General features: G+C 45.1%; 1 protein-coding gene across 1 annotated transcript; it reads left to right on the plus strand.

The window, feature by feature from the left end:
- LOC137097144 (regenerating islet-derived protein 4-like) lies at positions 1-23,691 on the plus strand. Its single transcript, XM_067468526.1, has 6 exons — positions 1-130; positions 8,607-8,675; positions 11,043-11,137; positions 15,547-15,687; positions 20,271-20,376; positions 23,540-23,691. The coding sequence occupies exons 1-6, from the start codon at positions 1-3 to the stop codon at positions 23,605-23,607; spliced, it is 609 nt and encodes a 202-aa protein (XP_067324627.1). The 3' UTR covers positions 23,608-23,691.
- Positions 23,692-23,994: the final 303 nt, after the last annotated feature.

Raw genomic sequence — 23,994 nt, forward strand, 5'->3', positions numbered from 1 at the left:
ATGGCTGTGGGGCCGAGCAGGAGTCCCCCCAGCAACACCTCGACCCTCGAGGAAGGACTGGAGCCACTGCAGAACATTACCTCCAAGTCCCATTCCTGCGAGGCGCCCCAGAAGGATACCGTGATCTACGGTATAGAAAGCCACTGAGAGGTCCAGGAGAACCAATAGGGACACACTCCCCCTGTCGAGCTTTCTGCGGAGATCATCCACTAAGACAACCACGGCTGTCTCAGTTCCATGTCCCGGTCTGAAACCCAACTGCAATGGATCCAGATAATCAGTTTCATCCAAGAACCCCTGGAGCTGCGAGGCAACCACATGTTCCAGGACTTTGCCCAGAAAGGAGAGATTGGAAACTGGCCGAAAGTTGTTCAAATCAGTGGGGTCCCATGATTGTTTTTTAACAGTGGCTTTATCACAGCTTGTTTTAAGCTGGCTGGAATTTTGCCCTCCCAAAGGGAGGCATTCACCACCACTTTGACCCACTGTGCCAAACCTCCTCTGGCTTCCTTTATCAGCCAGGATGGGTAGGGGTCCAGGATGCACGTGGTCACCCTCGCCTCTCCAAGAATCTTGTCAACGTCCTCGGGTTGCACAAATTGAAAGGAATCCATTAAAACCGGACAAGCAGGTGCTCTCGCTATATCTTCAGAGACCGCCATACTGTGACATCCAGGTCGGAGTGAATCAGAGCGACTTTATCTGTGAAGAACCACACAAATGCCTCACAGCGAGCTGTTGAAGGGCCAGGGACCCCGTTACAGGTGGCAGGGTTCAACAATAGGGCTACTGCCAATGCAGTTCTGTCTAACAATGCATTCTCTATCTAACATAATCAATATAGCTATTATAAAACCAGTACTAGATCTGTGAGTCTACTTCTTTCTCTGTGCCTAATGCAATCTGTCCCACTGAAAATGGATTAACGTAACATTTAAAGGTTCAATAAGTATCACGAATGTGGCTTTGAAATAATGTGTGGGTATGAATGAAAGTATGGAAGATGTATGGATGGAGCTAATAATTTTGGAAACACCAATAAAATATTAAGACCTATGATGACTAGCTACCTGCTTGCTGGACTGTAATTAAAAGTTGCTACTGAGAACTGAAAAGTAAACTCTGATAAGAACTGGGACAGTCATAAGATAAATGTTTACAATGTCAAGAAGTCAACATAAGATCAACATCAATCAAGAAGTATCAACATCTGGCCAGGAAACTGAGATGGATCCAGGAGGGAAGACGTCTGTCATTAATTTACTGTTGGAATCAGCCTGTGTTTGTGTTTCAGGTTCCTGATGTGGGAAATGATGGTGCCGAGGCTGAGGTACAAGATGGAGATGGTTTGGTCAATGATTTTCATACAGACAATGACAGAGAGGCCCCAGTGCAAAGGGCAGTTTCTCATGAGAATATCCCTGCTGGGCCTAGCAATGATGGTTCACTCCCTCTCTCTGTAAGCTCTCAAGATTTGGGTTTGGGAAACAATCTGACCCCTGGGAATTTTAATGAGCAGCCAGATAGAGTGAGCTGAAGAATAGGTGGCTGGAGATTAGCCAGGATCGACAGCAAACTTGGTGTTTACGTCGCTCTAAAAGACTTTGTCTGATAAGGGGTAAATGTGGGGGAAAGCGAAACCAATTTCTGAGTTTTGGGATATAAGGTTTGCCTCAAGGGGAAACCTGTTAGATCAGCCATCGTTTGGAAATCAAGTTCATGTGCCATGGAAGTCTTGTTCAAGGGATCTTGTTTCTGTGGAGTTTTTTTTTAGCCTTTTGGGTTGTCTTTGCTTCTTGCTTGATTCCTGTCTGGATTTAATGCTGTCTTGGATGGCCTGTATTTCTTGTGTAGACATTGCTTTGGGATATTACTGTTTATGGACAAATACTTTTTGGAACCTTCTGATTTTCTTACAAGCATTTATTTCTTCTGGATGTTTACTAAGCTTCAATAAAGAAGATTTTTTTCTTCACTCTTTGTGTGGTGTGTTTTAAGTCAGAGGGCTTCTTCTGGACCTGGAGTGCAACATTTACAACTTTGGGACGACATCAGCAGAATATTCCTAGAAAAGACGCAATCTAATAATTCTCAAATTGTGACAGACAGACTCAATCTGCTCCATGTTCCACCGCAGGGTCCAGCATGGTCTGGTGAGGGGTGACATCTCCAGCCAAGCTGAACCTCGGCACACTGGTTGGCGGAGAGCTCAGGTCTTCCCAAATACTGCTTCGACATGAAGCCTCCAGTTCCAGGGCTAGGCCGTAGATTATCTTCTGCCATTGTAGCATCTTGGAGGTGGAGTTCTAGCAGGAGAGGATGTCTTGCAAGAGCTTGTGTTGCATGACCCCCTCCACAGGCTGTCTGTCCTGCAGCAGTCTTCCAGACTTGAAGCTGCAATGGAAGTGGCCCGTGATCTTGTGGCACTGCTCGATCAGTTGACCCATCCACCTGACGCCACTTGAGAAGGAATCTGTAGAGGAAGGCAGCCCTAGCCCTAGACAGTGAGGTGGAGCTGATGTTGAGCACCCCCCCCCCCCCAAATAAGGGATAGTGACTTATAGTTCTCTAAGGACAAGGGCAGCATTGGGCCAGCAGGAGCTCAGGGCTCCTGGGAACCTTCCTGAAAGTCTCTTATGAACCTAGGGACGATACTTTTGTGGATTTATCATTTGATTCTTACGGATTTGCCATTTACTATGAACTCCTTTCTGTCCCCTGCATGGATTACCTTTATAAAATTCTATCCTTTTGGGTTTTTTATATGTATAAAAATTATATTTCTGACCCTTTCATGGCCAGAACCCCTTTCCCTCCTCCTGGCCTTTGTTTCCCCTCAAACCCATGAAGAAATCCCACCAGAAAAGAGCTATTGAGCTGCAAATCATTCAGAATGTTTATCAATCATTTCCCTTTGCATGGATAATAGATCCGGCCAGCTGTTTTGCCCCTCGGAGGACCGCCCAGGCATTTCAGCTTGCCCTTTAGCAGAAATATCATTTTCCTACCAGGAGGACAAAGAGTTCCCTTTTGCCCTCCCCTTGATTTACTCAATTGCACCTTCACGACAACACAATTGTATCAGTCTCATCTCCACAAACGCCCTGTTTGCCAGCCTGGAAAACAACCGGACTTCCTCATATATGGTGATTTGCACCACTCAAAGGACAATAAGCTGCATCAGCTGGAGACATTTTTCCTTTGTTTCGCTGAGCACATGGCCAGTTTCCATTGACCCATTCATGAACTCTCTTTGTGTTCTGTCGTCCCGCCTCCCCTCTTCTGATTCGCTGGCCGGCGGGCGACAGGAGCCCTCCCCCTTGGATCCAGCACACCCCTGAAGCTCCCTGATTGGTCCAGGAGCCCAGGGGGTGGGAGGCTCCTCCCCAGCTGCTCGCCCTGCTGCCCAATCACAGCGGGGAATGTCAGAGGAGCCGGGGCGGGAAGTTTGAACTCTGGGTTTTCAAAAATTGTATAAATATGCCTGCATCACTGTGCTCCTGCATGCTTGTAGTGGAACTATTCCCACTTGCATCCGATCTCAGCTGAATCGCTAATAAACACCTCGGTGCCCCTTCTTCGCTTTGGCAAGAGTCTCATTTCAATTATTAATATTAAATAAAATTGCTGGAATCAGGCTTCTCTGAAGGCTTGCCAAGGTAGCGTTCCCTCTTTGGTGGGAACTAAGGGTCATCTCTCCTTGGAGTTGACCCCCCTAAAGTCTAGTTTGGCTTCAGAGCTTGTGCATCAGACTGCACATGCATTGGAAGCCAGATTCCCCCACCGCCCGTAATACATTTGCCCCGATATCCATCACCATAAAACAGCAGGTGAGCTGCTGCCTCCAGACAGCCACCCGTCTTACAAATGCTACACCACCACAAAAAACGGAGGAGCTGTGCAAGACTATATACAGACCAGCTTTGCAGAAAGCAGTGTGATTGGCTGACAAGGAAAAAACAGTATGCAGCTGCCCTTGTCAATGACATCAATCAGTCCCGTCTCCCTCCCCTGCTCTCTTCCACTCCAAGGCAACAGAGCAATGTGTTACATTGAAAAAAAGTTCAGAATCAACAAATTTTACAAATGTCTCCTAAAGTTTTGATTCAGAGGCTTGTTTTTTGATTCGTAAATGTTTCAGAGGGTTCTTTCCGCCTCACATTTTGAGGGTTCATATCTCCAAGTCCCAGAAATTTTCCAAAATCTGAAATGACATCCAGAATTTTGCACACCTCTACTCCTAGGTCCCTTTTGCATGGACTGTTTCCAAGCCAGGTGTCTGTCCATTTCATTCTTATTGCTGCAACTCAATGCTATAGAATTGAGTTCATAGAATCCTAAAATCAAAGAGTTGTAAGAGACCTCATGGGCCATCCAGTCCAACCCCATTCTGCCAAGAAGCAGGAATATTGCATTCAAAGCACCCCTGACAGATGGCCATCCAGCCTCTGCTTAAAAGCTTCCAAAGAAGGAGCCTCCACCACACTCCGGGGCAGAGAGTTCCACTGCTGAACAGCTCTGACAGTCAGGAAGTTCTTCCTCTTGTTCAGGTGGAATCTCCTCTCTTGTAGTTTGAAGCCATTGTTCTGCGTCCTACTCTCCAGGGAAGCAGAAAGGAAGCTTGCTCCCTCCTCCTCCCTGTGGCTTCCTCTCACATATTTATACATGGCTATCATATCTCCTCTCAGCCTTCTCTTCTTCAGGCTAAACATGCCCAGCTCCTTAAGCCGCTCCTTATAGGGCTTGTTTGAGTTGCCCTCCTCTGGACACATTCCAGCTTGTCAATATCTCTCTTGAATTGTGGTGCCCAGAATTGGACACAATATTCCAGGTAACGTGGTCTAACCAAAGCGGAATAGAGCATGAGGAGCATTACTTCCTTAGATCTAGACACTAGGCTCCTCTTGATGCAGGCCAAAATCCCATTGGCTTTTTTTGCCGCCACATCACATTCCTCGGCTCATGTTTAACTTGTCCATGAGGACTCCAAGATCTTTTTCACACGTACTGTTCTTGAGCCAGGCATTGTCCCCCATTCTATATCTTTGCATTTCGTTTTTCCTGCCAAAGTGGAGTATCTTGCATTTGTCCCTCTTGAACTTCATTTTGTTAGTTTTGGCCAATCATCTCTCTAATCTGTCAAGATCGTTTTGAATCCTGCTCCTGTCCTCTGGAGTTTTGGCTCTCCCTCCCAATTTGGTGTAAACTTGATGATCATGCCTTCTAGCCCTTCATCTCATGAATGAAGTTCCTGAGCAGGACCGGGCCCAGGACGGAACCCTGCGGATGGCATTCCGCTCGTCACTTCTTTCCCGGATGAAGAGGAGGAAGCCTTGGGGAAAATCACCCTCTGGGTTCGTCCATTTAACCAATTCCAGATCCACCTCACCGTAGTTTTGCCTCGCCCACATTGGGCTAGTTTCCTTGCCAGAAGGTCATGGGGGACCTTGTCAAAGAAGGCCTTCCTGAAATCCAGGTACGCTACATCCATGGCATTCCCCGCATCTACCCAGCTTGTAACTCTATCGAAAAAAGAGATCAGATTAGTCTTGCATGACTTGTTTTTGATAAATCCATGTTGACTATTAGCGATGACCGCATTTGTTTCTAAGTGTTTGCAGACCACTTCCTTAACAATCTTTTCCAGAATCTTGCCTGGTATTGATGTGAGGCTGACCGGACGTAGCCTCACGTCGATACCAGGCAAGATTCTGGAAAAGATTGTTAAGGAAGTGGTCTGCACTTTCTCTCTTCAGTAACCCTGCAACTCTGGGCTATACAGGACTGACTGCAACTGCGGTGTTACACAGCAAATGTTCTGCAATCTTGCAAATGAATGGTGATATTGAGAGACTCAGTGCTGCTTCTGCATTGTGGGAAATGTCTTGATACCTAATGTATCCTCATGCAGTGGCATGCTTCTACATTTGCATTTGGATCAGAAAAGTGTTGTTATGCGTTAGAGAACAACACGCAACACTTTCTGCAAGGCACACATAAGAAACCAAAATATCTCAGCCAAGATCTCTGCAATTTATTATCTCTGGCAGCTCACTTTGTCCTTTTCCTGGATCATGGTCCTTTGTAGTGATGTTTGTTCACCAGCATGTGTAGTTTAATATGTATTTTATACAAAGATGCTTTACTATGTATTTTTTTATTTGAACCAGATGACCCCATATAATTCCCATCTGAGTTTATTATATCTGGCACATGGAGAAATACAGCAACAAGAGAAGGCCATTTCTGAACTTGAATAAGCATGAGCATGACATGTGTGAGTGTTTAATGGTCAATAAAGCCATAGGTAAGGAACATGACTCCAACCAGGAACCTCATTTCACTCTGTGTGAGGAAATGTCCTCTTCCATGACTGGGAAGTAATGATCCAGCTCCGAGTACAGATTCTGCTCAACGATCCATTTGAGAATCATAAAAGAATCCAAATGCATTTCTTATGGAGGAGAAAGCATTATTGTTGTTGTTCATTCGTTCAGTCATCTCCGACTCTTTGTGACCTCATGGACCAGCCCATGCCAGAGCTCCCTGTTGACCGTCACCACCCCCAGCTCCTTCAAGGTCAATCCAGTCACGTCAAGGATGCCACCCACCCATCTTGTCCTTGGTCGGCCCCTCTTCCTTTTTCCTTCCATTTTCCCCAGCATCATTGTCTTCTCTAGGCTTTCCTTTCTTCTCATGATGTGGCCAAAGGACTTCATCTTGGCCTCTACTATCCTTCCCTCCAATGAGCAGTCGGGCTTTATTTCCTGAAGTATGGACTGGTTGGATCTTCTCGCGGTCCAAGGTACTCTCAGAACTTTCAGAAAGCATTGCCAGGTCCCAATACAGTGACATCTGATGCAAGCCAGGGAGGTTTCTTGAAGGAAATGGTCCACAAATCAATTCCATGAAGGAAACAGATTTTGTGGAGTGAGCCCATCTGTAGAGTTGGCTCCCTGATAATGCTCTTTCAACACGTTGAAATGAATTCAGGATTATCTAGATGCAAACCATGCACCATGTCATTGAACCATATCTTCCAAGAACATAGCATAAATAAGCTTTTACTAAAAGCCATTATTCTAGGACTCATTGAAATCTCCTGGTTCCTCGGTCATTACTCACAGCTAGGATGTTCCAACTGAAATGGACTTCATATACTTTTCAGATGAGTTAATACATTGAATGTATTTCCCATCACCAGCTACTTTATAAATAGCCAGGAAGATTTAGTGTCCTGTAATGACAAAACAAACATTGCTATATTTTTAAGAAGCACCAGCAACATCCAGACGTCCAGGGAGGTAAGAGCATTGCAATGATTCATTTCTTTGAGGTGTTGAAGGCTTCCTCTACTCTGGGCAGTTAATCTGAGGCCAATCTTCATTGAAGATCTTCCAGGAGTGCTCTGCTCTATGTTGCTCTAAACCAGTGTTTCTCAAGCTTCCAAATGCCGCGACCCCTTAATACAGTTCCTCATGTTGTGGTGACCCCCAACCATAAAATAATTTTTGTTGCCACTTCATAACTGTAATTTTGCTACTGTTTTGAATCATAATGCATATCTGATAGGCAGGATGGATGTATTTCCATTCACTGGACCAAATTTAGCACAAATACCCAGTACACCCAAATTTTAGTACTGGGGCAGGGGGTGATTTAGGAGTTGTAATTGCTGGGATTTATAGTTCACTTATTCTAAACTCCACCAGTGATGGAAATGAACCAAATTTGGCATTCAAAACCAACAGAAAATACTAGAAGGGTTTGGTGGGCATTGACCTTGAATTTGGGAGTTGTAGTTCACCTACATCCAGAGAGCACTGTGGAATCAAACAATGTTGGATCTGGACCAAACTTGGCATGAATACTCAATATGCCCAAATTTGAACAGTGGTGGAGCTTGAGGAACACAGACCTTGAGATTTGGGAGTTGTGGTTGCTGGGATTTACAGTTCACCTACAATCAAAGAGCACTCTGAACTCTACCAATGATGGAAATGAACCAAATTAGGCATATGAAACCAACAGAAAATACTGGAAGGGTTTGGTGGGCATGGACCTTGAGTTTTGGACTTGTAGTTCACCTACATCCAGACTCAAACAATGATAGATCTGGACTGAACTTGGCACAAATATTCAATATGCCCAAATGTAAACACTGGTGGAGTTTGGGGAAAATAAACCTTGACATTTGGGAGTTGTAGTTGCTGGGATTTATAATTCACCTATAATCCAAGAGCATTCTGAACCCCATCAAGGATAGAATTGGGCCAAACTTCCCACACAGAACCCCCACGACCAATAGAAAATACTGTGTTTTCTGATGGTCTTTGGTGATGCCTCTGACACCCCCTTGCGACCCCATCAGAGGTCCCGACTCCCAGGTTGAAAAATGCTGCTCTAGTTTCTCCAACATGACTTTATGGAAGTTGACCATAGAATTGCACCAGAAGACAATAGAAATGCCCAGAGAAACTTGCAGATGTAGAACAATAGCTGCAGAGAGGAAAGATGGCTACAATCATACAAGGGGATTTGGAAAGGTTGTGAGTAGGATCAGGAGCATACAAGGCTCTCTTAACCATTTCCCTTCTTTTTTTCAGACTCCAAAGGTGTAGAGATGGGAACTGTCTTCCTTTGCTTTTCGGTTACTATCTTCTTCTTCCTGCAAGGTGAGTCTCTTCTGCTAAAATCTTGAGATGTTCTTCCATCTTACAGGAAGTCATCAAAGCGATGCTTGGAGATCCAAAACTGGGATTGTTCATTTCCCAACTAATAACTGCACAAAAAGAAATGAGGGCCAAAACACTTACTACGTATTGTAATACAAACTGGGTGTCCCTTATCTGGAATTCCAAAATCTGAAATACTCCAAGATCTAAAATTTCCCAGATGGGTTGCTGAGATGGTGAAGATAGTAAATCCCTTTCATTAACAACCTTTGGTTCTTAAAATCAGAAAAGCCAAAAAAAGGGGGGGGGGGCAATATCCAGTTCATTAGAGGTGTGCAAAATGGCTGAAATTTGGCAATTCAGATGGCACTCGCTTTAGTTTGTTAACATTCAAAGGGGTCTGTTGCACTCTAGGACAGGAAAAGCCCTCTGACTTTAAACACCACACCGTTAGATAGGGAAACATATGAACATGAGTAAGAACTTCCTGACTGTGAGAGCCATTCAACAGTGGAACACATCCTGCTCTCGAGCCAGGCATCGTCCCCCATTCTGTCTCTTTGCATTTCGTTTTTTCCTGCCAAAGTGGAGTATCTTGCATTTGTCACTGTTGAACTTCCTTGTGTGAGTTTTGGCCCATCATCTCTCTAATCTGTCAAGATCCCTTTGAATCCTGCTCCTGTCCTCTGGAGTCTTGGCTCTCCCTCCCAATTTGGTGTCGTCTGCCAACTTGATGATCCTGCCTTCTAGCCCTTAATCTAAGTCATTAATAAAGATGTTGAACAGGACCGGGCCCAGGACAGAACCCTGTAGATGGCACTCCGCTCGTCACTTCTTTCCAGGATGAAGAGGAAGCATTAATGAGCACCCTCTGAGTTCGTCTATTTAACCAATTCCAGATCCACCTCACCGTAGTTTTGCCTAGCCCACATTGGTCTAGTTTCCTTGCCAGAAGGTCATGGGGGACCTTGTCGAAGGCCTTACTGAAATCCAGGTACGCTACATCCACGGCATTCCCCGCATCTACCCAGATGACAACATATGCAGGTCATCAATTCTGCAAAGGTTCAAAAAGATTTATTTATCTACTGATTTTTGTGAATTGTTTAAAGTATTTTTAACAAACCTCCAGGAGGTATTCACTCAAATTGCAGTGCAGTGAGACAACATGAGCAGGACAGCAAGCCTGCCAAGTTTCAGTCCAATCAATCTATCCATTGATTTTTAGGAATTTTTTTCAATTTAAGCACATATGATTAACTTAAATCATTTTCATATCAATGAACTAAAAATTTTTTTTAATAAAAGAGAGACTTAAAGCACCTTTCTTCTGGCACAAGGAAAATTCTGGGAAAAGCAGTCTTTTGAATACTATACTACTGAGAACAAGCCCTATAAGGAGTGGCTTAAAGAGCTGGGCATGTTTAGCCTGAAGAAGAGAAGGCTGAGAGGAGACATGATGAGGGCCATGTATAAATATGTGAGAGGAAGCCACAGGGAGGAGGAGGGAGCAAGCTTGTTTTCTGCTTCCTTGGAGACTAGGACGCAATGGAACAATGGCTTCAAACTACAAGAGAGGAGATTCCATCTGAACATGAGGAAGAACTTCCTGACTGTGAGAGCTGTTCAGCAGTGGAACTCACTGCCCCGGAGTGTGGTGGAGCCTCCTTCTTTGGAGGCTTTTAATCAGAGACTAGATGGTCATCTGTTGAGGGTGCTTTGAATGCAATTTTCCTGCTTCTTGGTAGAATGGGGATGGCCCAGGAGGTCTCCTCCTATTCTATCATTCTATGATTGGCTGACAAGGAAAAAAACAGCATGCAGGTACCTTTGACAATCATCAGCCCCCTCCATTCTCACCCCAGATAATTACGGGTGATGGAGTATGTTATACTGAAAAAAGAAACACCTCTGAGACAACAAATCTTCAAAAAATCTGATGGCCTATGTTTTGATTCCTAAATGCTTTGGAGGGATTAGTAATTTAAAGATTCATATTCACAATTCATACGAATCTCTAAATTACGAAGCAGGGCTCTGAAGCTTTGCACACCCCTAATTTCCATCATACGTATTCACAGAAAGCCTTATGTGTAGAAAGACACTTCCATTTTCTCCTTGAATTCTTTATTTTATCTTTGCTTCACCACTCTTGAAAAGTCTGCAGTGAGGAAGCAGCAGCAAGAAAGAATACCTGAAGGCATCTCAAGGCCTTCCAGCTAGATCTCCAAGGATTGATGGAGCTTTCTGAAGAGAAGGGATACTTAGAGTGGAATCATCATTGGCTGGACTAGATTATTTCTAGAGGTCCCCATCCATTTTAGGATTCTATGAAACCATAGCTTCTCTTCCCTCTTTCCTTGGCAGGTACTGAAGCAGGAGATTGCCCAAAGGAATGGAAGATCTACAAGGATGTTTGCTACGGAGTCATTCAAACATCTGAGACATGGTCAGATGCAGAAGTAAGTCGTGTTTGGTTCTTGGCCATGGCTATGGGGTTTATTCTGGCTTCATGGTGGAACCCCATAACCTTTTTGAAACAGTAGGTAATGGTCAACATATTGACACTGACTTTTAGCAACTATCTGAATAAGAGCCTTCCAGATTTTCTGGTCCTTACAGTCTTTCAGACTCAGGACAGCTGTGACTTCCTTATAGTAGTCTTTCCATGGGGTCTTCTTCTTTTCCTTCCTCCATCCACTTTCCCAATAATAATAATAATAATAATAATAATAATAATAATAATGTTCTGTCACACTCTGGGCATGTAAAGAATTTCCTTTAGAACAGGACGTGCAACCTTTGCCCAGCGGGAAGGCAGGGGGCCCAAGGAGAAGTTCTCAGAGGTTTTCCACCACAAATGGTCTTTAGATGGCTTGTGAAGTATAACAAAGTTCTTTATTAATGAACAATCAAACAGAAACTTCTCTTGTCTTCAGTAAAGATAAGGAAATGATTCCAGGCTTTTATGCAACTGGGAGCTTCCTAAACTTGCCCACGAAGGACAGGCAACTGTCTTCTATAACTTCTTCTTTACTTTAAAGGAAAGTCCCCTTTTTAACTTCTCTCAGGCTTACTGATGTGGGCTCTGCTACCGGGTTGAACTACTTCTCAAACGCCGAGTGGACCTACCAGTAAAGGCTTAGATTTTCTCCAGCTGGAGTTCTTTGGTCTTTAGGGCTGTTTCCCTGGAAATCTTTGGAGACTCTTAAGACTGTTTTCCCCCGGAAAGTCTTGGATGCTCTTAAGACTGTTTCCCCCCGGAAAGTCTTAAGGGTTGACGCTTTTGTACAGGAGAAGCTTGCACACGTCCTGTACATTAGCTTTCCTTGCTGAGACTAAGTAAAAATGGCTCCCTTCCCTTCCCAATTGCCCTGAGCAAGAGGCGGGACCAAAACTTAACGATGATGGACAGGTGACTTGCCCTACGACTGCAACCAAAGGAAGCCACCTTTCTGCAGAACCTCTGCAGAAATCCTGGACTGCAAGCAAACACTCAATACAAAGCAAATAAAATTGGAGCTCCTGGTACAGCTGTACCAGCAATAATAATAATAATAATAATAATAATAATAATAATAATACATCAAACAGTCCTAGACGCTTGGGAAGTGTTCGACTTGTGATTTTGTGATACGAAATCCAGCATATAGATCTCGTTTGCTGTGACATACTGTGCTTTTGTGTCAGTAAAACATAATAATAATAATAATAATAATAATAATAATAATAATAATCTTTATGCCACTCTATCTCCCCGAGGAGACTTAGAACGGCTTCCAACATAATACCAGGCAAACATTCAATGCCTATACAGTCAAAAAACTAAAATATAAAAACAACAACAATAATCAACATTGTACAATAAGGTGAAACAACAGTGGCATTAACTTTGAATAGTTATCATTAAAACAGTTTAGAAGACCAGCTGAGGTGGAGCATTATTGCCTCTTCTATTGAGTCCAGTCTTGTTTTGATACAGCCAAAGTGCAACAGCCTCTGTTTGGTTATCTTGGCTTCCAGGGAGAGTTCAGAACTGATTTGTTCTAGGATACATTTATGAGTGATTTTTATCAGTCCACAGAATCTGCAAAATCATCTCAAATGTGTTTTTTTGCAGTTTGGGAGTTCTCCTAGATCAGTGGTTCTCAATGTTCCTAATGCCGCGACCCCTTAATACAATTCCTCATGTTGTAGTGACCCCCAGCTAGTAAATTATTTTCATTGCTACTTCATAACTGTAATTTTGCTACTGTTATGAATCGTTATGTAAGTATCTGATATGTAGGATGTATTCTCATTCACTGGACCAAATTTGGCAAAAATACCCAATATGCCCAAATTTGAATACTGGTGGAGTTGGGATGAGAGGATTGATTTTGTCATTTGGGAGTTGTAGTTGCTGGGATTTATAGTTCACCTACAATCAAAGAGCATTCTGAACTCCACCAATGATGGAATTGACCCAAACTTGGCACATAGAATGCCCATGATTAGCAAAAAATGAAAGGGGTAGGTGAGCATTGGCCTTGAGCTTGGGAGTTGTAGTTCTTCAATAGTTTGCCTACATCCAGAGAGCACTGTGGACTCAAACAATGATGGATCTGGATCAAACTTGGCACCAATATGCCTAAATGTGAACACTGGTGAAGTTCAGGGAAAATAGACCTTGACATTTGGGAGTTGTAGTTATTTATTTATTTTATTTACTTTACTTGTGTTACCGCCATTTCTCAGCCTAACCGGCGACTCAACGCGGTTTACAACAGGATAAAATCAGTCAACAATATACAATTCAAAACAAAAGAGCACAGTATACAATATTACACAACAGCAACAACCCAATTGCTGGGATAGTTGCTGGGATTTATAGTTCACCTACTACCAAAGAGCATTCTGAAGCCCACCAACGATAAAATTGGGCCAGACTTCCCACACAGAACCCCCATGACGAGCAGAAAATACTGTGTATCCTGATGGTCTTTGGTGACCCCTCCAACACTCCCTCGCGACCCCTCTAGGGGTCCCGACCCCCAGGTTGAGAAACACTGTCCTAGATGCATCGCTGAGCCTGGAACCCCAGGTCTCGGCGGTGGTCAGGGAAGCTTTTGCAGAATTAAAACTTGTGCGCCAGCTGCGCCCGTACCTTGGGAAGTCTGACTTGGCCACGGTGGGCCACGCTCTGGTTACATCCCGTTTAGACTACTGCAACGCTCTCTACGTGGGGTTGCCTCTGAAGACTGCCCGGAAGCTGCAGCTAGTCCAACGCTCGGCAGCCAGACTACTAATGGGTGCTGAGTCCAGGGAGCACACCACTCCGCTGTTACGCCAGCTCCACTGGCTACCAATTAGCTTCCGAGCAGAATTCAAAGTGCTGGTGTTAACCTATAAAGCCCTAAACGACTCCGGCCCTGTTTACCTCTCTGAACGTATTCTCCCCTATGAACCATCAAGATTTTTAAGATCATCTGGAGAGTCCCTGCTCTCGGTCCCACCGGCCTCGCAAGCGCGTCTGGTGGGGACGAGGGACAGGGCCTTCTCGGTGGTGGCCCCTCGACTCTGGAACTCTCTCCCACTGGAGATCAGAACCGCCCCGTCTATCCTGACATTCAGGAAACAGGTAAAGACGTGGTTATGGAGACAGGCATTCGACGAGTGAGCCAACACCCTGAGATATGGATGAAGGATGATGAACAATGATTTTAGTGTGACGACTGACCATTGTAGTTATTGAATGTAATTGCTGTTTTAATGTTTTATTGTAATATGAATTATGATGTTTTATTGACTGTATGTGATATTGTGGTTGGAAACAGGTCTGAGTCCCTCAAGAGAGGTGAGAAGGTCGGTGTATAAAACTTTTAAATAAATAATAAATGAAGTGACTGGACTGACCTTGAAGGAGCTGGGGGTGGTGATGGCCGACAGGGAGCTCTGGCGTGGGCTGGTCCATGAGGTCACGAAGAGTCGGAGACGACTGAACGAATGAATAACAACAATAAATATTTACTGTCTGTTTTCTGCACCAACACATTTTCTCCTCCTGGTAGATCAGTGTTTCTCAACCTGGGGGTCGCGACCCCTGTGGGGGTCGCGAGGGGGGTGTCAGAGGGGTCACCAAAGACCATCAGAAAATAAGTATTTTCTCTTTGTCATGGGTGTTCTGTGTGGGAAGTTTGGCCCAATTCTATCATTGGTGGGGTTCAAAATGCTATTTCATTGTGGGTGAACTATGAATCCCAACAACAACAACTTCCAAATGGCAAGGTCTATTTTCTCCAAACTCTACCAGTGTTCACATTTCGGCGTATTGATTATCTGTGCCAAGTTTGATCCAGATCCATCACTGTTTGAATCCACAGTGTTCTCTGGATATAGGTGAACTACAGCTCCAAAAACTCAAGGTCAGTGTCCACCAGACTTTCCCAGTATTTCTCTTGGCCATGGGAATTCTGTGTGCCAAGTTTGATCCCATTCCATCATTGGTGGAGTTCAAAAGGCTCTTTGATTTTAGGGGAACTGTAAATCCCAGCAACTCCAACATTCCCAAATGACAAAATCAATCCCCCTGCCCAATCCCACCAGTATTCAAATTTGGGCGTATCGGGTATTTGTGCCAAATTTGGTCCAGTGAATGAAAATACATCCTGCATATCAGATATTTACATTGCGATTCATAACAATAGCAAAATTAAAGAAGTAGCAACGAAAATAACGTTATGGTTGGGGGTCACCACAACGTGAGGACCTTTACTAAGGGGTCGCTGCATTAGGAAGCTTGAGAACCATTAGGAAGGTTAGAGAAAGGGGGGAAAGTGAAAGCAAAACAGGTCAAGGTAAAGCTAATCACACCTTGTTTTCTCTTCTCCAGGTGGACTGTCAGTCCAGAGGCCTTGGTGGCCATCTGGCCTCCATCCTTGGTCAGTCGGAGGTTGCCATGATAGCGGGGATGATCAGACACGGCTACCCGGATGTCAAGGAGCTTTGGGTGGGACTGCAAGACCCCCGTCAAGTGAGTTCTGGGTTTTATTGAATCACAGAATCATAGAACTAGAAGAGTCCAAATAAACTCTTGGTGAGAGGAGGACATTTTCCACCATATTTTGGACCATCCAGGGCCATTTTATGCCTGAGACAAACCTTTCATAGATAGATATTTCAGTACGTGTGAAAAAGATCTTGGAGTCCTCGTGGACAACAAGTAAAACGTGAGCCAATGTGATGTGGCGGCAAAAAAAGCCAATGGGATTTTGGCCTGCATCAAGAGGAGCCTAGTGTCTAGATCTAGGGAAGCCATGCTCCCCATGCTCTATTCCGCTTTGGTTAGACCACACCTGGAATATTGTGTCCAAATCTGGGCACCACAATTCAAGAGAGATATTGACAAGCTGGAGAGTCTTCAACCTCAGCAAGATGGAGTGGATGAGGGATTGGAGGACATCCAACCCCAAATTGGGAAAGAAGTCGTCCAGGAATACCTGGCCGCTCTTAATGAGTTCAAGTCCCCTTCCAGGGCCAGATCAACTACACCCCAGAGTATTGAAGGAACGAGCGGAAGTCATTTCGGAACCATTGGCAAACATCTTTGAGAGTTCTTGGAGAACGGGAGAAGTTCCAGCAGATTGGAGGAGGGCCAATGTGGTCCCAATCTTCAAGAAGGGAAAGAAGGACGACCCAAACAATGACCAATGTCACATCGATACCGGGCAAGATTCTGGAAAAGATTGTTAAGGAAGCGGTCTGCAAACACTTAGAAACAAATGCAGTCATCGCTAATAGTCAACATGGATTTATCAAAAACAAGTCATGCCAGACTAATCTGATCTCTTTCTTCGATAGAGCTACAAGCTGGGTAGATGCGGGGAATGCCGTGGATGTAGCGTACCTGGATTTCAGGAAGGCCTTCTTCGACAAGGTCCCCCATGACCTTCTGGCAAGGAAACTAGTCCAAGGTGGGCTAGGCACAACTACGGTGAGGTGGATCTGGAATTGGTTAAGTGGACGAACACAGAGAGTGCTCACTAATGCTTCCTCTTCATCTTGGAAAGAAGTGACAAGTGGAGTGCCGCAGGGTTCCGTCCTGGGCCCGGTCCTGTTCAACATCTTTATTAATGACTTAGATGAAGGGCTAGAAGGCAGGATCATCAAGTTTGCAGACGACACCAAATTGGGAGGGAGAGCCAATAGTCCAGAGGACAGGAGCAGGATTCAAAACGATCTTGACAGATTAGAGAGATGATGGGCCAAAACTAACAAAATGAAGTTCAACAGGGACAAATGCAAGATACTCCACTTTGGCAGAAAAAATGAAATGCAAAGAGACAGAATGGGGGACAATGCCTGGCTCGAGAGCAGTACGTGTGAAAAAGATCTTGGAGTCCTCGTGGACAACAAGTTAAACATGAGCCAACAATGTGATGTGGTGGCAAAAAAAGCCAATGGGATTTTGGCCTGCATCAATAGGAGTGTAGTGTCTAGATCTAGGGAAGTCATGCTCCCCATGCTCTATTCCGCTTTGGTTAGACCACATCTGGAATATTGTGTCCAATTCTGGGCACCACAATTCAAGAGAGATATTGACAAGCTGGAATGTGTCCAGAGGAGGGCGACTAAAATGATCAAGGGTCTGGAGAACAAGCCCTATGAGGAGCGGCTTAGGGAACTGGGCATGTTTAGCCTGAAGAAGAGAAGGCTGAGAGGAGACATGATAGCCATGTATAAATATGTGAGAGGAAGCCACAGGGAGGAGGAGGGAGCAAGCTTGTTTTCTGCTTCATTGGAGACTAGGACGCAATGGAACAATGGCTTCAAACTACAAGAGAGGAGATTCCATCTGAACATTAGGAAGAACTTCCTGACTGTGAGAGCCGTTCAGCAGTGGAACTCTCTGCCCCGGAGTGTGGTGGAGGCTCCTTCTTTGGAAGCGTTTAAGCAGAGGCTGGATGGCCATCTGTCAGGGGTGATTTGAATGCAATATTCCTGCTTCTTGGCAGAATGGGGTTGGACTGGATGGCCCATGAGGTCTCTTCCAACTCTTTGATTCGATGATTCTATGTGTCTTTGAATGACAAATCCAGAAACATCGTATTCTAGGAAGGTTATTAACCTTTGGCCTGTTCCCAGGGGTCAAAATTGGTCCCAAGGATTTTTGTCCATCTCTACTCCAGAGTTGTGTGTTTCTCGTTATCCTTCTTTGAGGATTGAATGAAAAGTAATGCCTCCACCTTGGTAACTCCTCAACAGATGGCAGAACTGGTATGTGGCAGGTACTGGCTTGTTCAGTAGACTTTCCTCTACAGTTCCATGTTGGCGGGAAGCCTTAGCGTTGAATGGTTGTGTTGTTAAAGTGCAAAGTATGGAACCCTGCACAGATGGTCAGTCAATGAGACTTAAGCAATGTGCAGTCATTGAATTCTTGATATCAGAAGGTGTCACCTGAAATGAGATTCATTTTGGCAGGAAGCCTTAGAATCAAAGAGTTGGAAGAGACCTCCTGGGCCATCATCCAGTCCAACCCCATTCTCTCAAGAAGCAGGAATATTGCATTCAAATCACCCCTGACAGATGGCCATCCAGCCTCTGCTTAAAAGCTTCCAAAGAAGGAGCCTCCACCACACTCCGGGGCAGAGAGTTCCACTGCTGAACGGCTCTCACAGTCAGGAAGTTCTTCCTCATGTTCAGATGGAATCTCCTCTCTTGTAGTTTGAAGCCATTGTTCCCTTGCGTCCTAGTCTCCAGGGAAGCAAAAAACAAGCTTGCTCCCTCCTCCCTGTGGCTTCCTCTCACATATTTATACATGGCTATCATATCTCCTCTCAGCCTCCTCTTCTTCAGGCTAAACATGCCCAGCTCCCTAAGCCGCTCCTCATAGGGCTTGTTCTCCAGACCCTTGATCATTTTAGTCGCCCTCCTCTGGACACATTCCAGCTTGTCAACATCTCTCTTGAATTGTAGTGCCCAGAATTGGACACAATATTCCAGGTGTGGTCTAACCAAAGCAGAATAGAGGGGTTGTGCATTGAACGGTTGTGTTGTTAAAGTGAGAAGTATGCAACCCTGCGCAGATGGTCGGTCAATGTGACTTAAGCAACGTGCAGTCATTGAATTCTTGACAGCAGAAGGTGTCACCCCAAAGGAGAGTCATCCAAGAATGCAAGCTGTTTATGGAGATTGTGTTGATGTGAATACTGTGCCTCGTTGGGCGAATAAGTTTAAAGATGTTGAGGTGGGAACATCGGAAACTCTGTGGTTGCTGTCACAGGACGTCCAACTCTTTGTTTAAGAGTTGGACGTCCTATGACAGCAACCACCGAGTTTCATAAGCAAAAGGTTGATAGATTGATTCAGGACGATTGTCATATTACTCAGAGGGAAATTTCAAGCATAATCGACATTTCACAATAACGTGTGGGTCACCCTGCATAGACAGTCGGTCAATGTGACTTAAGCAATGTGCGGTCATTGAATTCTTGACAGCAGAAGGTGTCACCCCAAAGGAGATTCATCAGAGAATGCAAGCTGTTTATGGGGATTGTGTTGATGTGAATACTGTGCCTCGTTGGGCGAGTAAGTTTAAAGATGTTGAGGTGGGAACATCGGAAACTCGGTGGTTGCTGTCACAGGACGTCCAACTCTTTGTTTAAGAGTTAGACGTCCTATGACAGCAACCACCGAGTTTCCTAAGCAAAAGGTTGATAGATTGATTCAGGACAATTGTCATATTACTCAGAGGGAAATTTCAAGCATAATCGACATTTCACAATAACGTGTGGGTCACCCTGCACAGACGGTCGGTCAATGCAACTTAAGCAACGTGCGGTCATTGAATTCTTGACAACAGAAGGTGTCACCCCAAAGGAGATTCATCAGAGAATGCAAGCTGTTTATGGTGAGTGTGTTGATGCGAGTACTCTGCATCGTTGGACGAGCAAGTTTAAAGATGTTGAAGTGACATCTTCGAATGTCAAGAATTCCATGACTATGTATTGTCGAAGGCTTTCATGGCCGGAATCACTCAGTTCTTGTGGGTTTTTTCGGGCTATATGGCCATGTTCTAGAGGCATTTCTCCTGACGTTTCGCCTGCATCTATGGCAGGCTTCCTCAGACCTCTGAGGAAGCCTGCCATAGATGCAGGCGAAACGTCAGGAGAAATGCCTCTAGAACATGGCCATATAGCCCGAAAAAACCCACAAGAACTGAATTCCATGACTGCACGTTACTTAAGTCGCATACACCGACCGTCTGTGCGGGGTTCCATACTTCACACTTTAACAACACAACCATTCAATGCTAAGGCTTCCTGCCAAATTGGAACTGTAGAGGAGAGTCTACTGAACAAGCCAGTACCTGCCGCATACCATTACTTCCATCTGTTGAGGAGTTACCAGGATGGAGGCATTACTTTTCATTCAACCCTCGTATGAAGAAGGCAGGGGGGCAATTTCCCAATCAGGTCAGGGGAAAGCTGAGCTGAAAATGTCGAAGCTGCCTTCATAACTTTGTGCTCAATACACAAGCCAGGCACAACTTTGCTTTCAGGCGTGGTGCTGCCATTTATCCTCTCCAAACTGTTTTCCTTTGCTTGCTTCTTGCAGACCAACCGCTGGCAATGGAGCGATTCCAACCCGTTCAACTTCAGAGCGTGGAGTCCATGGACACAGCAAACGTACGGACACTGCGCCTACATTTCCAGCAGAAGTGGTGAGGAATGATTCTGATCCATGAGTACTGTGGGGCGAAGTTATTTATCGTGTTATCAGCCACCATACCATTGTATTACATTTCTAACAGAACAAAACAAACAGATAAAAAACAAAAAATGTGTGAGTTTGGTAGTTGATTAAATGTCCTTTGACCAGTATCTGTCCCCTTGGAGTGCCTCTGGTGTTGCTGCAAGAATGTCCTCCCTGGTGCATCATGTGGCAGGGCTCAGGGTGCATTGCAGCAGGTGGTCAGTGGTTTGCTCTTCTACACACTCGCATGCTGAGGATTCCACTTTGTAGCCCCATTTCTTGAGGTTGGCTCTGCATCTCGTGGTGCCAGAGCGCAGTCTGTTCAGCGCCTTCCAAGTCGCCCAGTCTTCTGTGTGCCCAGGGGGGAGTCTCTCATTTGGTATCAGCCATGGATTGAGGTTCTGGGTTTGAGCCTGCCACTTTTGAACTCTCGCTTGCTGAGGTGTTCCAGCGAGTGTCTCTGTAGATCTTAGAAAACTATTTCTTGATTTAAATCGTTGACGTGTTGGCTGATACCCAAACAAGGGATGAGCTGGAGATGTCTCTGCCTTGGTCCTTTCACTATTGGCTGCTCCTTCCCGGCGGACGTCAGGTGGTGCAATACCGGCTAAGCTGTGCAATTTCTCGAGTGGTGTAGGGCGCAGACACCCCGTGATAATGCGGCATGTCCCATTAAGAGCCACATCCACTGTTTTAGCGTGGTGAGATGTGTTCCACACTGGGCATGCATACTCAGCAGCAGAGTAACACAGCGCAAGGGCAGATGTCTTCACTGTGTCTGGTTGTGATCCCCAGGTTGTGCCAGTCAGCTTTCGTATATTGTTTCTAGCGCCCACTTTTTGCTTGATGTTCAGGCAGTGCTTCTTGTAGGTCAGGGCACGGTCCAGAGTGACTCCCAGGTATTTGGGTGCGCTGCAATGCTCCAGTGGGATTCCTTCACACTGGGGCGAGGTGGCAGAGAGGTGCACTCTTGCTTTCTTGGGGTCCCACGTTGTAGGAGTGGGAAGGAGGAAATAGGAAGAAACCAGAAGAGAAAGAAACCTTTTGTCCCAATCTTTTCCTCAAACTTTGTTGTTGTCACATACCTTAAAGTACTCTCTTGCATCTGGTAGCGCTAAGGCAGGGGTCTGTGGCTGAATCTGTGAAGGAATCCAGTGTGAAGGAATCCCACTGGAGCATTGCAGCGCACCCAAATACCTGGGAGTCACTCTGGATCGTGCCCTGACCTACAAGAAGCACTGCCTGAACATCAAGCAAAAATGGGTGCTAGAAACAATATACGAAAGCTGACTGGCACAACCTGGGGATCACAACCAGACACAGTGAAGGCATCTGCCCTTGCGCTGTGTTACTCTGCTGCTGAGTATGCATGCCCAGTGTGGAACACATCTCACCACGCTAAAACAGTGGATGTGGCTCTTAATGGGACATGTCGCATTATTTTTAACACACACACACACACACATATAAATATACTAGCTGTGCCCTGCCACGCGTTGCTGTGGCCTATAGTAAATCTTTTCAAAGTAGAGGTAGATATCTGGAATATTATGATAGAGAGGCACCTACCTATTCCTTCCCCCTTTTTCTCCCCCTTTCTCCCCTTTCTTCCTTTTCTACCTCTTTCTTTCTTTCCTTTTGCCGTGTTGTGAGTGTATTGTTGTGTTGTTTTTCATTTTGAGTAGATATGTTTGTACCTAGTGGGTTGTGTTATGGGCATGGCAATTTTGGTTAAGTTTCATTGGGGGGTTTTAGAGTTTTGCGGCTCCGTACGACGACCCTTTCAAATTTATAATAATAGAATCATAGAATCATAGAATCCAAGAGTTGGAAGAGACCTCATGGGCCATCCAGTCCAACCCCATTCTGCCAAGAAGCAGGAATATTGCATTCAAATCACCCCTGACAGATGGCCATCCAGCCTCTGCTTAAAAGCTTCCAAAGAAGGAGCCTCCACCACACTCCGGGGCAGAGAGTTCCACTGCTGAACGGCTCTCACAGTCAGGAAGTTCTTCCTCATGTTCAGATGGAATCTCCTCTCTTGTAGTTTGAAGCCATTGTTCCATTGCGTCCTAGTCTCCAAGGAAGCAGAAAACAAGCTTGCTCCCTCCTCCTCCCTGTGGCTTCCTCTCACATATTTATACATGGCTATCATATCTCCTCTCAGCCTTCTCTTCTTCAGGCTAAACATGCCCAGTTCCCTAAGCCGCTCCTCATAGGGCTTGTTCTCTAGATGCACATAAGGATAGGATAGGGAAGAAACAATAAAGGATAGGATAGAGAATAAACTTTTCAGTCAGCAAGTTCAGCAGCTCAGCGGTTTAACCCGTTGTGCCACCGGTCTGCATATGTTCATATATATGTTCACACATACACATACATATATACACACACCCATATATAATGAGAAATGAGGGAGGTGTGCTGGTGGTGGTCCATCGTGGGTTGGGATTCACAGAAAAAGGGAAAAGAAATTATTTCATTGGCTTAAGTGTCCTATAGCACAAGCATAGGGCTGGGTGGGAAGCTATCCAAGGATACCTTCAGGATCCAGCAGACAGAAGTCCTTTGTCCCAACCTAGTCATTCCTCAGATATATGAACCCATATATATGAACCCATTTTCAGATTCCATCTGAACATGAGGAAGAACTTCCTGACTGTGAGAGCCGTTCAGCAGTGGAACTCTCTGCCCCGGAGTGTGGTGGAGGCTCCTTCTTTGGAAGCTTTTAAGCAGAGGCTGGATGGCCATCTGTTAGGGGTGATTTGAATGCAATATTCCTGCTTCTTGGCAGAATGGGGTTGGACTGGATGGCCCAGGAGGTCTCTTCCAACTCTTTGATTCTATGATTCTATGATTCTACTTCCAACAGACCTCACTCCCTCTGAGGATGCTTGCCATAGATGCAGGCAAAACGTCAGGAGAGAATGCCACTAGAACATGGCCATATAGCCCAGAAAAACCTACAACAACCCAGTGATTCCGGCCATGAAAGCCTTCGACAATACATTATCCAAGGATAGTTTGGGCCCTCTTTTTCCCTCAGAAAGGACCAGAGAAAACAGAAAGGGTTCTGGCTTCAAGGAACAGAAATGACAGACTTCTGACTCTCTTCCTCTTTTGTCTTTCAGGATTTAAGGAACTTGAAAAAGGTTTTTGCACTATGGCCAAGGCTTATCTGTGTAAATCTACCATGTAATACACACCGCTGTTTGTTTCGGTTTGCAAGAAGTTCATGACACTTCTGGTCGACTTTCTTGAATAAAACCTCTTGGTGATTGAAGATTTTGTCTTTGATGTTTGAAACAAAATTAGCTTCCTTTCACAGTTCAACATAGAATCCTAGAATCCTAGAGTTGGAAGAGACCTCCTGGGCCATCATCCAGTCCAACCCCATTCTGCCAAGAAGCAGGAATATTGCATTCAAATCACCGCTGGCAGATGGCCATCCAGCCTCTGCTTAAAAGCTTCCAAAGAAGGAGCCTCCACCACATTCCGGGGCAGAGAGTTCCACTGCTGAACGGCTCTCACAGTCAGGAAGTTCTTCCTCATGTTCAGATGGAATCTCCTCTCTTGTAGTTTGAAG

Source organism: Anolis sagrei, chromosome 5 (genome assembly GCF_037176765.1).
Source record: "Anolis sagrei isolate rAnoSag1 chromosome 5, rAnoSag1.mat, whole genome shotgun sequence".
NCBI classification, from domain to species: Eukaryota; Metazoa; Chordata; class Lepidosauria; order Squamata; family Dactyloidae; genus Anolis; species Anolis sagrei.

What these genes read in the sequence shown, in the direction of transcription:
- LOC137097144 (XM_067468526.1), top strand. Translation starts at nt 1, where the DNA reads ATGGCTGTGGGGCCGAGCAGGAGTCCCCCCAGCAACACCTCGACCCTC. An exon ending in GAAGGATACCGTGATCTACG is followed by an intron (nt 131 to 8,606) that starts GTATAGAAAGCC and finishes TCTTTTTTTCAG; the next exon opens with ACTCCAAAGGTGTAGAGATG. An exon ending in AGACATGGTCAGATGCAGAA is followed by an intron (nt 11,138 to 15,546) that starts GTAAGTCGTGTT and finishes TCTCTTCTCCAG; the next exon opens with GTGGACTGTCAGTCCAGAGG.